Source organism: Pyxicephalus adspersus, chromosome 1 (genome assembly GCF_032062135.1).
Source record: "Pyxicephalus adspersus chromosome 1, UCB_Pads_2.0, whole genome shotgun sequence".
NCBI lineage: Eukaryota > Metazoa > Chordata > Amphibia > Anura > Pyxicephalidae > Pyxicephalus > Pyxicephalus adspersus.
In genome coordinates, this window is record NC_092858.1 from 88,109,580 (window position 1) to 88,128,174 (window position 18,595).

The following is an 18,595-nucleotide window of genomic DNA, read 5'->3' on the forward strand; positions in this document are numbered from 1 at the left end:
CACTCCTAAGGCTGGGTACACACGTGCAATAATTGTTGTTGGGAAAAATCTTTGACAATCCTTTCCAACGACAAAAGACTGAGCGATGCTTGAACGAGTGCTGTACATACACAGCACAGTTCTGCTCTATGGAGAGGGGAGGAGAACGACGGAGCGTCACCCCGCTGCACTCTCTCCCCTTCACTTTCATTACAATCGTTCACCATCTGTGGATCCGCTAGGACGGATGACGAGTATTGTACACACGCCAGATTCTCGTCCGATATCAGCCCTGAGGTGAATACCAGCCTAACACCCATGTGAGTGTAACAGATGACAGTGACACAAGCTGAACCGTAAACCTTGATTAATGTTCACATTTAGACCGCCAAAGATAGAACGTTAATGGGAACTTCACCTGTATGCTCCAATTTACAGCAGATTTTCATGGTGTTTTCAGTTCAATAACCTCCCTGGCGGATTGAATATTAAGTATTTTTTAATGTTAAAGTGGTACATTTAAAAATACGTAGTATTTTAAATTTTCCCGCCAGGTCCCGCCCCCCAGACACATGCTCACACGCAGATGCCCGGTCAGCATCTGCTTCCCCTGGCCTCGCGTCGCTGTTTACACGCCGGGGATGCCAGCTGGGCATTGCCAGGTTACACAGATGCCCGGCTGGCATTGCCAGGGGAAGATGACGGGCACCACTGGAGGACACCACAAGCACTGCTTACCAGGTAAGCTTTTTAAACTCCCAGGCTATTCCACCCTGAGTGTGGCTGGGGGTTACCGCTTTTGGTATGGATAATTCTCTCAGGAGCCACACTCAGGATTACTGCTAGGGAGGTTAGGAACATGAAATCCTGCCAATGCTTTGAATCATTGCACTCATCGTGTAAGCTACACTTAATGTCCATTCATGCAAATGCAGAAATCTACAACTACGGCCTAGTTGTGCAGATTATCATCGTGGCAGCACACGAATTATAAAAGATGTGGTGGCAACAACTATAGTGCCAATTGCTCCAAGGATAAGGTTTTTCTTACATCTATTATATTGTATGAACATTTCTATGGCTTGTTTCCTACGGCTCACATATGGATTTTTATCAGTTTTAAAACAATAAAATGCTGCCTTGACCGACCAATGCTACTATATTTCAGTCTATATACTTCACATTATATATATATATATATATATATATATATATATATATATATATATATATATATATATATATATATATATATATATATATTTTGTCAGTGTTACACAGACACATGATATGTGAATAGGACAAGTTTAGAATATACACCATGACAAATTAATGATTACTGTTAACCCTCTTAGTGATGTTTCATGCAATTGCTTTGTTAAGGCAGTTAAGGTAAAGTTACCTTTATTTCTTTTTTTGTACCTATAAGCCATTCATACAGGATCAAAAACAAGACCAGCATTGTGATAACATTCCCTAGGTCCAGGGACATTATTCCCTCAACATGGAAGACATGAGTAGAAAGGCCATTTAATACTTTTACAATCTTTTAAGTCCCAGCATTTGACGTTCTAACAGGAAGGACTGCCAGACCAAAGACTGTGGGAGCAGTAAACAAGAATGAAAATTGAATGACTATGAAATACACGTATGGTCGATTGTAACACTCCATCGACAAGGTACACATGCCTTGCATTCACTTAAAATACATTGTCGGCCTTCAATACTCATCATCTTTTTTGCTGGCAAAATGAACAGCAAAATAGCACAGTTAACTTCAAGAACGCAAATCAACCACACTGATGGGAACCTCCATTGCATTAATGTCCCCAAAACATAATGGAAGACTGCCAATTGGGTATATAGGTAAAAAACAGAGCAGTTAGTCACTGATATTGGGTAAATGATTTCTGCATCAAGATCACCATCATAAACTTTAAACCACCTAGAGCAATCAAACCTTAGCTATTAAGACAATTTGGTATTTTTGATTTTGACTAAATATTTTTTTAGACCCAGTACATGTCCCTGCAGATTGAGGTCTTATACTCCAACCATTGTTTTATGGAGATATAGAAAAAAAAATGTAAACTTAAAATTAAATCCATGAACACATTATGGTTTCTGTTCCTTCTATGACATTGAGAGATTATGCTAGGAACTTATTACATTTCCTCTGTGTCTAGAATGCAGTCTCAATCTGATTTTTTTTCACCACTGATATATATATATATATATATAAAAAAAAAAAGTGTAACTTTGTTCTAATTTACTAGCTCCCTTCCACCATCAAGGTTTAAAGTGCTTTAAAGTGCACACCCACTTTGAAAAGCTGGAGACAAAACCAATATATGTACTAGGAACTTATTACATTTCCTCTGTGTCTAGAATGCAGTCTCAATCTGATTTTTTTTCACCACTGATATATATATATATATATATATATATATATATATATTAGTTGTATCTTTAAAAAAAAAAAAAAGTGTAACTTTGTTCAACAGTTTGTCCAGTTTGCTTTATGCAGTGATTGAGAGCACATATTTATGTCCCTCTCATAGGGGATTTGAAGCCAAAATCTATGCAATTGCTTTTGTAAGCTAGATTTTATATTCCTTGGGATCATCACCAGTAATAGTCTGAATGCATCAGGAAATAATGCACTGTCATAGATTCATGCGTAGATGTTCTGGTCGTTTAGGGATCAATGGATAGGCTTGTTTTTTGTATGGCGCAGCATTGGATTGTCTTATTGGTAGTGGGGCAGAAGCCTCTCCGCTTACAGTCACGTCCATTTGTTCCACGCCACTTGTTTCCATTCGGAAATCAGCCGGTGGTTGTGTGTTTGTTGCTGCAGCAGATGTTCCTCTTGCCCAGAAATCACCCGGAGAAAACTTCACAGGACTTTATTAAAAGAAAAAAAAAAAACAGATGAAAAAAAGACCACAAACAAATTTATCAACAAACAGTCATCTCCTTAAAAACACTACAGGTGGAGTGCTCAAGCAGTGTATTCAGCCATGCAGTCCCCTTCACTTTCTGTCCTGGGGCAACAACAGTGCTTCGTGTTAACATCCCAACACAGAAAGGGTAGAAAGCAGATTCTGCAAACTAAATAAATACTCTGCATATATTTGTTTTTACCCTTACAAAAGTAAGTTAAGTGAACATAACATTTTCAGCCGGTTCGTAGGATTACCTGACAGGTGTTCGGGGACTTCCAATGAATCTACGAGGTGACCTAATTTTTGGTTCAAATGAAAACTTCTCTTTCACGCTTTCCAGCACAGACGGAGCCACGTATGTAAAACCCTGGGGATCAAACATCACAACAGCACTCAGTTTCATAACATGCATCTAGTAGGTTTACACATAACAAAATTAGCTCTGCAAATGAAAATTACAACAGCAAAATTTTATAAAGATGAACAAGAAAGTCACCCCAACTTTCCTCTACAATTCTATATAGAAGATTGTCTGGCTGAGAGAAGGATCTAGTAATGGGGAACAGGTCCACATTGCAGAAATATTTGGGGGCATAGAGAATGGAAGTTTTGAAAACATATAGGGTTTTATTTAAAAAGGGAACTTTATGTTTTTGGCAAACCTAACACAGAAACAAAACAAAAAAAAAAAACCATAAACTTTTATTACTTTGAAAACAGGTCGTGTTAACAAGTCAATGCAAGTAAATCTAAGAAAGTGCAAAAAGTGCCAACGGAGTGAAATTGTCTGAATCTTTCTGAGGTAACAACAATAAATGTTATTTGGCAACTAACAAAATCAAATACATATAAAAAATGTTTATGTAAGGCTTTAGCGATAAAATATAGATGCCAGTTTACATTCATCCAAGAAGCCTTCAAACCTGTTGCCTTACCAGAAATACTTGATTGGCACTTTCACTGAGGGTGGCATCATCTGGACTGTCTACAGGAGTCTGTCGTGTAAACTTTGAATCAAACTGGCTCACATCTTCTTCAGATTGCTTTTGAAAGACAAAACAATCAGTCTTAAAATGAAAGACATGGCGTAAAAGGTGCCACATTATACTTTTATGTCGCAAGTTCATATATTAATATTACAAGTCAAAAAATCTAAACTTGAGATAAAAATTGTGGAAGTGGTCCAGTAGTGACCAACACATTTATTCCCATATGTCTAGAATATATATTATAAATAATTATTCCTTGGGATATCACCAGTATTAGTCCAACCAGTAAGCAGTCTAAGTACTTGAATGGGACTGCTAGTAATTTTGGTGTAGAAGAATTGCTCTATTTAAACTTTCAGTGAAAGGTTTATATAAGGGGGCTTGTCATGTCAAGGTGTGCTTTTTTTCCCGTTAATGTTGTTCTTTAAGACTGCCAGTGATAACTTAGATATATATGTAAGTTTGCTTTGGTGTCCCTGCATTTGTTAAATAGTATTAGAAAAACTTTATTAGACCAATGAGCACCTTTTTTCATATATGCATTACTATTTAACTTATTTCTTCGAAGAAACAGTCAATGCAATAAGATTTTTTCTCATAGGAGATTTCTCTTGTTTTTATAAAATATTAAATATTCATACACACCAAAAGCGGTTTAAAGGGAGGCTCCACCTTACGAGCTAGAAGATCTTCCCAGCAGATGTGTCTAAAAAATGGATGAGCCTAAAAAACACATAGCAAATATGAACACAGGGTATAGCAAAGCTTGGATTTTATACCATTTTTTTTGCATATTCCTATTACAATGATAGCTTTAACACATTAATTTGCAGGCTAGAGGTAACAAAAAAAAAAATAATAAATTACCCAACATTAGTACCACAATTTCAGAACTTTTGACCAAGGTTACAGAACAGTTTCCTGTATGAACATCAGATTAACCCACACGGCATACTTTTTCACAACTGTAGATATAAGTAGTACTTTTGGCTACATTACACGGTTGATGTCTTCTCATGACCTAGTTTTTGGTTGTTATTAGTTCAAGTTCTACCTAAACTGGTATTTGTTTTCCCTATTTCAGGCAGTAAATAGAAATTAGATTTTTGGGAAAAATGGTATATAATTACTTTTTAGTCAATCTAGGGTGAGGCACGATGATTGTCAAGAAACTGGAAAACCCTCTAAAAATCAGTAACAAGCATTTCAGGTATTTACACGTCCGAGAACAGAAGCAAAATAAATACAAAAAAAAAAAAAAAAAGAAGAAGAAGAAGAGTTGGCCTCTGAAAGCATTTGCTATATGAAAACAGCATTTAACAATATCAAATACGTGGAGACTGTGTTAAAACTGCAGTACTCTATGGTGATGGGAGATAAGCATGCACGAATTGTGGAAATCTTGGCTACCAAATTGTGGCGGTACTGAAAACCGGTATTGAGGTCTGATGGCTTCCCAAGGACGCACTATGCATTCCATGAGGCGGGTTCCATGCCACACTTCTTCCCGAGGATGATGCTGAAATTATAGTTACCTGTTCTGGCAATGTCTTCTCACACATTCACTACTATGTGGCTGGAAGTTTGGAGAGGTCTCTTCCAGAAATAAGTGGGACATCCATATGCTTGTTTCAGTTCTTAAACTCTACCTGTCTGAGCTACAGAAGAACTTGTATTACCATCTTACTTTTTTTTGTGCCACTAGATGTGCTTCTGCATTTTTATTGTTTGAATTCACCTACAGTTAGGTCCATAAATATTTGGACAGACAACTTTTTTTTCAATTTTGGTTCTGTACATTACCACAAATAATTTTAATTGAAACAACTCAGATGCAGTTGAACTGCAGACTTTCAGCGTTAATTCAGTGGGTTGAACAAAAAGATTGCATAAAATGTGAGGAACTAAAGCCTTTTTTTACACAATCCCTTCATTTCAGGGGTTTAAAAGTCACTGGACAAATAAAAAAGCTGAAAATAAAATGGTCTTTTCTAATACTTGGTTGAAAACCCTTTGCTGGCAATGACAGCCTGTGGTCTTGAACTCATGGACATCACCAGATGCTGGGTTTCCTCCTTTTTAATGCTCTGCCAGACCTTTACTGCAGCGGCTTTCAGTTGCTGTTTGTTTGTGGGCCTTTCTGTCCGAAGTTTAGCCTTCAACAAGTGAAATGCATGTGCAATTGGGTTCAGATCAGGTGACTGACTTAGCCATTCAAAAATATTCCACTTCTTTGCTAAACTCCTGGGTTGCTTTGGCTGTATGTTTTGGGTCATTGTCCATCTGTATTATGAAATGCTTCCCAATCAATGTGACTGCATTTAGCTGGATTTGAGCAGACAGTATGTCTCTGAACACCTCAGAATTCATTTGGCTGCTTCTGTCCTGTGTCACATCATGGATAAACACTAGTGTCCTAGTGCCACTGGCAGCCATGCCCGCCCAAGCCATCACACTGCCTCCGCCATGTTTTACAGATGATGCTTTGCATCATGAGCTGTTTTCCAGGGCTTCTCCATACTTTTTTCTTGCCATCATTTTGGTAAAGGTTGATGTTGGTTTCATCTGTCCAAAGAATGTTTTTCCAGAACCGTCCTGGCTTTTTTAGATGTTTTTGAGCAAAGTCCAATCTAGCCTTTCTATTATTAAGGCTTATGAGTGGCTTGCACCTTGCAGTGCACCCTCTGTATTTACTTTCATGCAGTCTTCTCTTTATGTTAGACTTGGATATCGATACATCTACTTCCTGGAGAGTGTTGTTCACTTGGTTGGCTGTTGTGAAGGGGTTTCTCTTTTCATGGAAATTATTCTGCAATCATCCACCACTATTGTTTTCGGTGGATGTCCAGGTCTTTTGGCATTGCTGAGTTCACCAGTGCTTTGTTTCTTTCTCTAAATGTACCGAACTGTAGATTTAGCCACTCCTAATATTGTAGCAATTTCTGTTTTTGCAGCTTAAGGATGGCTTCACCTGCATGGAGAGCTCCTTTGACCGCATATTGTCTGTTCACAGCAAAATCTTCCACATACAAAAAAGTTGTCCCTGTCCAAATATTTATGGATCTAACTAATTGCACAAAATGAAAAAAAATATACGAGAGGGGGATGAGGTGGCAAAAGAAATGAAAATGAGTGAGCACAGGTGAAAAGATTATGACCCTGTGACCACCTCAAGTCACTACAACCAAAGTAATATATATGAAATACAACTTGTAAACCAAACTTCAGGTTTTCAAAGACCCTACAGACAAAACTTTCAATGGGCGTTATCTTAAAATGCAGCAAGTAGGGAACACCACTGACACAGAAAAATATAATAAGCAATACTGCAAATCCTTGGAATATGCAAATAAAAATATTCATAAAGCAAAATAAAGCACGCAACAGTAAATTTGTTAAGTAGCTAAAGAACAATTTTATGCATATTTATTGGCAGGTTTAACCAATGACCACATTTATTGAGGAGTAAGTGACTGTTATACAAAATGTACCTGGACATCCCCAGCATCTGCAGCTCCTGCTCCAAGACGGGAGGCAGCGTTTCTTTTTAGCAGCTGAAGGAAAAAAAAAAAAAAAGGGAAGAAATTAAACACACTTTCATACCAGACTTAGACATTTAAATTACTTATGCAGCAAGACTGCATGCAGTAGTGAGTGCTCTATTTTATGATAATCTAATCCCACACCAACTATTAGAAGAAATGGCTTCTTGCCATGTTCAATTATACTAAAGACGTCTACAGGATAACTGAAATGCATACCTACTCCCAATGAATACATTTTTTCTTTGAATTAAGAACAGCTGCACAATATTGTACAGGCAATGTTACCATGCGAATGAGTGTAAATGTTAAAATATGAAAAAAATTATTGAAAAAAATTATGAAAGTCCATATAACATTATTGCTTTTATGTTAATTTCCTATCAGCGCATGTGAGGTATCTAGGATGAAAAAAGGAAGAAGCTGGTTCCACATCCTTTTGGGCCCAGAAAAAAAGTAGAAAAAAAAAAATAAGGGGACAAGCTTTTAAACAGAACACAGAACAGTAAGGAAAGGGAGAAGGAAAGAGCTGCAATATGGCAGTAGTGCTTTTGGCTACTTACCTTTTTCAGTAAATCCCTGGCTTCTTGTGTGAGGTAGGGGGGTAAGTTCAGCTTACATTTTAGGATTTTGTCAATTGTTTTTTTTCGGTTTTCACCAGTAAAGGGTGGCTGCAGAAACAAGACAATGAGGCTATTCATTAATAAGCAAAAAGTAACAAACAAATTGAACACTTTGTGACAAAAAAATAAAAGCTGTAAACTACACAACCATGTTCAAAATCATTTACAAAAAAAATAAACAACTCATTCCATGAGAATTATTTCACGACACAGATTAAAACAAAGAAGAAAATTAGAAAATTTAGATGAGGAACATTTCTGACAAGGACCTTTTGGAGTTTAAACTAGAGAGATGCTAAATTTGCAGAATTCAAAATCAGTTACAAACAAGAGAAAGAAACCTACCGCTCCAGTTAGCATGTCATACATTAGGGCTCCCAAACTCCACCAATCAACTGCACGATTATGACCACTTCTCATTAAAATTTCAGGAGCCCTGAAAACAAAAAATAGAGGATGAGAGAAATAAGCTAAGATTGCAAAAACTATAAATGCTTTAAAAAAAAAAAAAAAAAAAAAAAAAAAAAAAAAAAAAAAAAAAAAAAACACAACTCACCAAGGATTCCCCAATTAAAAAATGCATCTTGTGTAAAAATCCTACATAGTGCTCACATATAAGCCAAAGTAAATATCCTAGGCCCCAGATGCATCAGTGTGCTTACACCATATCCTATGTCAAAAAGTAATTTTTATTTAAGCAAAAAAGAAATAATAAAAATGACAACTAATGGAAGAACACAGAAGTATAGTTTGAAGTTTCACACAAGTGCTTAGGCAGTATGTGCAAGCTACATGTTTGTCAAACTCTTTTCAATGCTCATTAAGACACTGATTCAGAACAGCTAGTGAGCACCAGCTATACTTGTTTTATTTCAGTTTCCTGTCAGCAATGAAAGAAGGATTAAGACGACAACCCTATAGCCTTCATCTTCAAACCATGTTTAAAGGCAGCTGAAGTGTATATGCACATTCATATTGTTTGACACCATGTATTTTAGAGCAGCCCAAGTGTTAAAAAAAAAGGTTTTTGAAGCAGCATGCCACAACTTTCTATTGAGAATTTCCCTGCTGGGCAGAGAAATGCACTAAAGAAGGTGCCTTAACCTCCCTGGCAGTAATCCAGAGTGTGGCTTGGGGTTAACTTTCAGTACCAGAAGTGGTATCCCCCAGCCACATTCAGGGTGGGCTTGCCAGGGGTTAAAAAAAAGCTTACCTGGTGGGCGGTGCCCACGGCTTCTTCTTCTGGTGATGCCGGGTGGGCATCTGTGTAACCTGGCGATGCCCTAAATACTCTTAATATTCATACCATCAGGGAGGTTAATGTGCTTTTCAGAAGGAATGGCACTGTATTTAACCAATACCTGGGATGTGCACTCAATATCATGCGTTACTGCAATAGCAATATATGACCAAGTCATTAAATGTGCTTAATAAAGAGAGCACAAAGATTTTTTTTTTTTTATTGGGATAGAGTGGGGAAGTACTAGAAGTAAAAAACAGAACAAGGGTTCTATTTCTTACCTACTGGATTAAAACATCACTTATGTCCTTAAATGTCCTATAAGTACCCTTGTTTCCATCTAAACAGTTCTGAAGTTTTATTCTCCAAAATATAAAATGCAATGTTGGAAAAAAAAAAGGCTGAATGCTCAACTCACATGTATTCTATTGTCCCACAAAACGTATGAGTGACTGTGCCATCATGAATAGATTCCTTACAAAGGCCAAAGTCTGTAAGTTTCACATGCCCTGCAAAGAAAAAAAAAAAAAAAAAAATAAAAACAGATGAAGAAATTCTTAAAGTAGCGCAAGAACTAAGGGGAATTAAATGCTTCAACACTATCAAAAAATGTTTTTTTTTTTTTTACCAAAATAATTTAAAATAGCATGCATGCCGATTTTTATATAAAAATGGATGCACTGCAAAATAAAATAGTAAGGGGTACTGCCTGTCTTCCTCTAGTCATTTTTTTATATTATACCCATCTTCCCATATAATATAGCCATTCTATGGAAGTACGGCTTCTTTTAGTAAATCCACTTTAGCTTATCCTGTTAGAACTGCAAAGGTCGGAGACACACCACAGTCACAAAAGACTAGAGTAACCCTCAATCATTACTAAATCAAAATACACTAAAACAGTTACTGGAAAAACCTAGCACCAGTCACCATTTAATTACAGGTTAGTATCAATCACTGAAATCTATGACCAGAAGCAGACAGAATCCAAGGTGTGGTATTGCACGGACAAAATAAAATATAAATAAAGGCTGGAGAGGATACACTTTCATATCTGTGAAGCTGGATGATCCAGCAAACCTGGAATGGATCTGGTCCAGAATTGAAAACAGTTGATAAATAGCAAACAAGTTTTAGGAAATCTTTTCCAGGTTTGCTGGATCAGGTTCACCAAGGTTCACTGATGAAAGTGTGTCATCTTCAGCCTTGGAGAGCTTTTAAAAAAAAACAAAAAAAACAAAATAAAAATCGGGGCCAAAGTATCAGTCTAATCAGATGTAGTCAGGCAATGAAACATTATGATCATCCAACCATAAAAAACAAAAATAAGCACATTTGCATGAGCTTAAATGGATGTGAGTAAACTGCTTTTTTAATTTAATCAAGATAAATCAAAGATGGTATGATGCTGTATAAAATAAAAGTGCAGTTTATGGTGTCTTTACCTTGATGATTTAGCATGATGTTCTCTGGTTTCAGATCACGATAAATTATTCCTTTTTGATGCAAATGTCCCAAAGCCATTGAGATTTCAGCCAAGTAAAAGCTGGTATAAATAAAATTAGATAAAAAAGGAATCAGGAATTTGAAGTAACCTTGTAATGTAAGTATAAAAGGAGAGTCACTAAAAAAGTGCAGTTAAGGTGGCGTTTTATGAAACCAGAAGATAAAGAACCTGGATATAAATCCCCCATAGACATCAAAGCCAACATATCAGAACATGGTTCCCTTAAAACTTGTAATCGAAACAACAATGTCCTCCTGTTTCACTCTTTCACTATATATATATGTATATAAATATTTTAGAAAACAGCAACAAAGTGCCACCTAAAATGAATTTACAATTCACTGTACTTTACTCACCAAGCTGTATCTTCCATAAATATTCCTTCTCTTTCAAGCTGCATGAAGAGTTCCCCACCTAAGTTTAATATAAAGACATTTATACAATAATCATTTTGAACAAACTATTCTGCATGGATTGAGATAATGTGTAGACAAATGTATTCCACTGTTTACAATAAGTAAGCAGTGTAAAGGTAAAGCATATTAGGCAGTACTCTATAAAGTGTACTATTCAGAAAACTGACCACTAAGATACTCCAGAATGAGGTAGAGTTTTCCACCAGTTTGAAAGGCATAGATCAAGTCCACAATGAAAGGATGCTTCACTTCTTCTAAGATATTTCGCTCAGCTTTTGTGTGTGCCGTGTCTTTTGCATTCCTTACAATCATAGCCTGGGGAAAAAAATATTTATCAATCCAAACTGTTAAACCTATTGTGTACATGAAAACCCAACCTGTAGTCAGAGATGTGTTTTACAAAAGAATTTAAAACACAATAAAAATGGCAAATACATGTGCTAAAGGCTAGAAATCATAAGCACGCCCAGTTGATTTTTGTTTCACTTTTGAAATTTTATCACAATGGTAAATACTTTCAGATCTTCAGCTTTTACTTTTAAGAACACTTGGTGATCTGTCCATGAAAATGCTTGCTCATTGACTTCCTGTTCCTGGACATTCTGTCCCTTTCTACCAGGTGTAGCCCTGCTTTCTATTATTTTTTTTAACATGAAGAAGACTACTTCAAATGGCATGCAGACATCACTGCAGTGATACACGAAGAAAGAAAAAAAAGGAGGGCAGGCAAAGGAGTTGCAGAAGATAAACAGAGGAGAAAAAAGAGAAGGGGGGGATTTTGTTTTATAATGACACCACAGTTAGGATTTACGTAGCCGAGGATGTAAAAGAAGTCCTGCCACATATCATCAAATCTAAACATTTAGTAGACAACGATCCAGCAAACTGGAGTGAATTGTTGCTAGTCAATAGCCCACATTTTCAGTGGCTTTGTAAACACAAATATCAGCTGTCTTGCTAAAAGTAAATAAGGACTTTGACTCCAGCAAAACCAGCTGGAGTGCTGTGTTTGGAGTCTCCAGCCCCTCCTAATACCAACACTGGTTCAGCTCATGTGCAAATATGTGGGTGAACTCCACATCAGGGAATCCCCCATTAGCCTGTCTGCAGCCGGTGGGCAAAGCAATGTACTGATTTACTCGAGCAGTGAGGCGCCAAGCACAGAATGCAGGCAGTGTAAGCAAAGCCCTGTCTGACCTGTCAAAATGTCATTTATTGTTGGTACAGCTATAGATGTCTGTAAAACCAATTTTCTTTAAGCAGAGGACTATGCGTAATAAAAAATAAGTGAAAAATGCCTAGATTTTTTAATGTACGCACACATAACTGGGTAATTGGAGCCAAAATGAAAGGTTGAGTTAAATATATACTCATATCTCATGAGGGAACACAAAAGTAGGCAGACATAACCTGTTTGGCACAGTGATTCATAGAACTCTTTCGGTATCATGTTCCTGTGAACACAATTAGGTGTGGTTTTTATTGACACAAACTTCTGGATAGCAATGTTCTGATCCGCTGCTGGTTATATTGTAATATATGCATAGACTCATATCTTAGATTCTGTTTAATAAAAGGGAACAAAATCATCAGCTTTTATTATTATTGATGTACCTGAAATAATAATATTTTTATGCCCAAGTATATTTAGCATTTCCCCATCCTACAACATGTATCTATATAGAATGGGAACCATTTTCTAACTTTACCTTTTTGAGTACTTTCATAGCAAATATTTTTCCAGTATGGACTCCAAGCACTTTTCTTACTTGAAAAACCTGAAGACAAATGAAATTTAAATACAGGTCACGTCACACAAATATAAAGTTCACACATGTAGTATTTTCTTAACTTTGCATTGTGTTTATTTTTTTTTTGATGAACAATTACACATCAGCCTCCAGGAAAGAGAGTGGCCTTGTAGTGGAATTACCAATTCTCCCTCAACTAACAGTCAGAGGTTTAGTGCTTTAGTCTCACACTACATATACACAGCTGAGACCATAGCTAGAGGAGAGCTTAAGAACTCTCATGTGCATTGCAATTTTTCAGAAGGAATTCCAGACTAAAAAGTACTGCTTAGGCACAATTCCTATTTATTTCCTAGAACCCAGCAATTCTTCAATGTTTGATTCAAATCAGTGAAGGGTAATATTCCCCTGCCCCCCCAAAACAGGACAAAATGGTTTATTTTATTCACTCCTTGGCTGTACACCTAATTCCCTCTGCTCACCAGCTGTGAAGCAAACAGAGGACACCTTTGTGAGCTCCAAGCCGTGACTTAAAAGGTGCAGATAATGAGGAGTTTCCCCCCAGCTTTATGTCGCAGCCAATAACCACGCACTGGTGTGGTCACATGGAGGGAAAGGTAGCAAGTCACGCGCTCTCATTTCCAGTAGTAGCACTTTTATGTGGGAGAAAAGGGGAGCAATAAAGAGAATCTCAACAGCTAGAATACAGATGTAACTTGTGTAATAGCAGTCCTAACGGTCTCCTAGCAGAAGGTTAGACATCTATTTGCTGATAAAATATCTGCAAATTTTCAGGGAGCACATGAAAGTGCTAGAGGTTCTGCCAATGTTATTGCAGTCTATGTCTATCTGTTAAGCAGATTTCTCCTCACTTCCAGTCTCACAACAAAATGTGGGATTTTCTGTTCCTTTACTTACCTTGCCATAGCCACCTTTTCCAAGCACTCGGAGAAGCTCAAAGCATTCTGGTCTGATCTTTTCTGGTCCTCTATTCACACTGGTTTCCGAGATCTCAAACTTCTCACAATGTTCCATACCACTAAATAGGGCAAAAAGAGTGTTAATTTGCATGCAAGAAAATTAATTAAAACCATCTTTAAAATGTCCACGACATATACAGCTGTAAAATGTAAAATTTGACCTTGAATGGTGGACTTGTTTGCCCTAATCCAGGCAACTAATCAGTAGTTTAATAAGTGATGTCACAGACAACCAGTAAATAACAGCTTCAACAAAATTTAGGATCAAACAATGCAAATACCACAACTTACAGTTCATATGATATGCTTCCATGGTCCATAAATTCACTTATGGCACTCTGAAAAAAAAATGAAAAAAAAAAATGGTTAAAATACAGCCTACACTGCAATTAAAGCCCTCTATTTGATTACAATGGTCGACACAATTAAAATGCTTGATAAGAGGTTGCATCAAGCAAACGTAACTTTCAATATGAAGGAAAAAAAAAAAAGAGGAACTTTTGATCTGTGACAATTAGCCAACATTTGAAAGACTCAAAGACGCTCTCAAAAGTGTTGAGGGTAATAAAGGTAATAAATAAACCATTACTACTGACACTTCCTTCAAAAATTAGAATTGCCTGTCTGTCACACTGATTCAATGGCTTTAAGCATACTGAATCACAGAACTTGAAACAAGTATAAGGAAAATAAGGTAGTTAGGGCCTTCTCTCTGCCTGCTTTGTTTCCAGTCTGTAGCTTAAACTGAACTGGGGAAAAAAAAAAATTAAAAATTAAATCAAACAGCAATAGTTTATTATTAAATCCATCACGGTCAATTGTTCATATAATAGATTCATCAATTTGCTATGATACTACAATAGGAGGCACAAAAGCAGAGCTTTTTTTTTTTATACAGAAGTATTGACTCCTTGGGCACTACAAATGACATAGGGGAACTGCCATACTTAATGACATTTTAAAGTTTCTTATAAATGTAATCAGTAGATTTACATTCAATTACTAGTTCACTTTAAATTATAAGTACAAAACTTGTACATAATGCCCCCATACATATGCAGCTGCGGATTACTTAGTCTTTTACAAGACCATGAAGGAGGCATGCCGGCCAAACTACCAATGTTTGATGAAATGTCAACTCATACTAAGTGTAATACTTTAAAAATAGTTATTTGTGGCAGAGGGGGCACCTTTCATCTAGGCAGGTTGTAGCTCAAAGTAAGTCATGCTAGGTCTGAGCGTTTTTTTTGCTTTTTTGGTGTGGTAGCAATGGCACATGGCAGTTATTGAAGCTCTGACAAGGGGCATTTGCCAGGTAATTATGACAATGTGCAAATACCTCAATATTTACACATAAGGGCAAAATCCTGAGCACTGACAGCGTGGTTTATATCTACAATCTTGTACATCTGATCTACATGTAATGTCCTGTAGCAATTTACAGCAAAATAATCAAATGCTTCCTACAAAGCTACACTTCTACCAACAAGAAATTCCTCAAATTCGTGAGGATGCAGAATTGAAACATCAGGGTGCCATTATATACCTGAGCAGCATTAAAGGAAAAGCAACTAAACAAAATAATGTAAAAACAGCCTTTATAGAAGCAAAAACAATCAGAGCTGCGGTTTCTGCAGTTTTGTCAAAAGAGATGCTGAGTTTACCTTATTGTGTTCACATTAAGGTTAAAGCGTACCTAAAGTCAGAATCGTCAGCAGAGCATCTCGGGCATGTGCAGAAGGAGCCTTTTAGCCTACAGATAAAAATTTGCTGATCTCAAGCATGCGCAGTGAGATTGGCAAATTTTTTTTCATCCTACGTCACCAGATCTCGCGTCTGGGTTGGGTGACCTAGGACGAAGAACAGAAGAAAAGAAGATGGTGGCGCCGGAGCGCTGGCTCTGGGACGACACAGGACCCGATGCATCACACCCCACGACGGATCGGACTGCCCTGTGGGATTGAAGGCGAATATATATATATATATATATATATATATATATATATATTTTTTTTTTTTTTTTTTTTTTTTGTTTTGAGTTTAGTTCCTGTTTAAGTAAAACTAAAGGCTTCTGTATGGCAGTCTCAAGCTTCTCAGATGAGCTGGGGACAAACATTCCTGAACAGCCCCCAGTGGTTGGCACCTTGCCAGCCAAGTTAACCATTTTATAGCAGGCAGAACAGAACCATTCACTATAATCATTCTCCCCTCTTCATTTAGAAGGACAGAAAGTAACTTTTTCCAATAACATACGTATTCCTATTATTCCAATTACTTCTCTAACCCATGAATAATAAAAATAACACATCCCCGCCAACCTTTGGACATGCATGCTTTTTGTATGTAATTCAACAACAGATCAGAAGATTACACATCTTAAGCACTGACTGCCCAGGGGCTGGCGGAGGGGACCAATGTTTCTTCAATCTGCTAATCCGTTGTATGATTAGGCAGAAAAAAAGAATGAATGAATGTCTAAAGCAGTGTTTCTTAATCAGGGTTCCTCCAGAGGTTGCCAGGGGTTCCTGGAACAATGAGCAGTTTGCGCCTCTCAGGTCAGTTCAAGTGACAGCTGATGATCTTTTTGACTAAATGTAAGGGTAACATTCTTCACACTGGCCAGCAATGTAAGAGGATTTCTACCTTCTTTTTACTAACTAACCTAAAAAAAAGTGAAAAAAATTCCTATTTTATTATAAACCTATTTGTCCAGAAACTTTATGCAGAGTTTAGAGATCCTTGAGAAAAAGTGTTGGTGAAATTCTGCTGGTATAAGGTAGTCTTCCCCAGGAATGATAGACTGAAGCCACCAATGGACAGCAGTTTTCTTGATGTGGAAGATGTGCTAATGGGCAAACCTTACAGAGAATATTGTACCCCAAGTCCAAAAGCTGCAACTCAAGAATGGCTATTTCAGCGTCTTTTGAGAAAATTAGACAAGGAATATGGTGCAATGTAACCCAATGGATGACAGAAACTGCCTTGTGGGAACTCTCTTTAGCTACTACCAGGGAGATTAAGCCCACTTGGTTACTATGCATTAAGTCCTTTAAAACATTTTCAATGGTCAGCAATTTTGTGTCTACATTTTTTTTAGATATGGGTCTAACACGGTGGCATTTTTGATCTGTGTGCTTTTTCGGTATAAGAGTTAATGTGCCCAAAAAGTTTCTGGGTGCCTTCTTCCTTTCCTTAGTAATCACATAGGTACATGTTATTATTGTATCATTTTTATTATTGAAATCTTGCCAACAAGACAAAAACTGCATGCTTGTTTTAACCTGTCCAAAATGAAAACTTACTTTCCAGCAGATGCAGGATTGTGATGGGGTGAGCCTCTGGTTACAGCCACCCCATTTCAGTGCTCGACCTAACCCAAACATTTACAAAGCGAGTCCCAATCCTTCCCAAACATTAAATGATGATATCATCTGATCTGTGATTGATATTTTAACTAGATTAATAGAAATGAATCCAGCCCAGTTATGAAACAATTGTAGGATATGGTAGTCTATACAATGCTTATACTTGGCATTGATTATTAATAAACAGGATTTATATAGCGCCAACATATTACACAGCGCCAACATATTACACAGCGCTGTAAATTAAATTGGGGTAGTAAATGACAGATACAGACACAGGAGAAGGAGAGGATCCTGCCAGAAGAGCTTACAATCTAAGATCCCTTCAAATCGACTGAAAAATCATTAAGTGAAAATATCTTAGTGTGCGCCCCACATAACTCCACTTAAGATGTCATCAATGTTTTCTATAAATCACCACTTGATCCAACTAGGGCCCAAATAAACATGAATGTCACCATGTGACTGTAGTCCTGATCAGCTGACAGAGGATGTGGCTGCCATGTGTCAGCTCTGCTCCTCTCCACATACTGGGGGGCTCAGCACACAGCAGCATTGCAGCTTTCTACAATTACATAAAATACCCGTTCTGATTGGCTGGGTTCCCGCATTCCTCAGCTGTACTGACACATTCCTGTGACATCCTGCACCCCCTTCCCCCACACACACGGCCACTGACTGGAGCTTTATTCCAAGTCATAAACTTAGGGAAGTTCCGAGCCGAAATTCATTACACGTTTCTCGTTCCTATCTGCTGCCGGCTTGTAAGTCCGATGCCAGGTCAGGAACTAAATCGTATTCCCAGGCCAATAGGGGAACCTTGCTAACTATTTAGGCCTCCGGCTCCAGGCCTCTAGTTCCCTTTCCACAGGCTACCCACTCACCCCGTCCTCCAGCTCATCATCAGAAATGGCGTCCTCTGGCTGGTCCAGGTCTATGTCAAACACACCCGCCATGGCCTCGGACGTTCTCTGTTTCCCCCCACCGCGATTCGGTGCTCCGTTTCCCCGCCTCATGGGAGCCTACACACAGCCGCCATCACCGGACGTTGTAACGCGGCGGCGCCTCCGTACGTCGCCACTTCCCAGGTCCTGTGCGTGCGCGCTCCCTTCTCGTCACACGCGCACACAAATTAGGGAGGGGGAGAATCAGAAACTGCGCACGCGCACGTAATAACTTAGTTTGCTGTTGCTACGCTACCAGTTTGAGTTTGTTGTTACAGGGAGGGTATCGTGTGTGAAAATTTTTCTCTCGGGTT

General features: G+C 37.8%; 1 protein-coding gene across 1 annotated transcript; it reads right to left on the minus strand.

The window, feature by feature from the left end:
- Positions 1-2,447: 2,447 nt before the first annotated feature.
- RPS6KB1 (ribosomal protein S6 kinase B1) lies at positions 2,448-18,418 on the minus strand. Its single transcript, XM_072417286.1, has 15 exons — positions 18,222-18,418; positions 14,264-14,310; positions 13,911-14,031; positions 12,951-13,019; positions 11,409-11,556; positions 11,182-11,239; positions 10,764-10,864; positions 9,737-9,827; positions 8,424-8,514; positions 8,019-8,126; positions 7,405-7,467; positions 4,559-4,636; positions 3,860-3,967; positions 3,179-3,291; positions 2,448-2,883 (listed from the first exon to the last, which is right to left on the minus strand). Exons 1-15 carry the CDS (start codon positions 18,351-18,353, stop codon positions 2,646-2,648), a joined length of 1,566 nt encoding a protein of 521 aa, XP_072273387.1. The 5' UTR covers positions 18,354-18,418; the 3' UTR covers positions 2,448-2,645.
- Between the last annotated feature and the right edge of the window lie 177 nt (positions 18,419-18,595).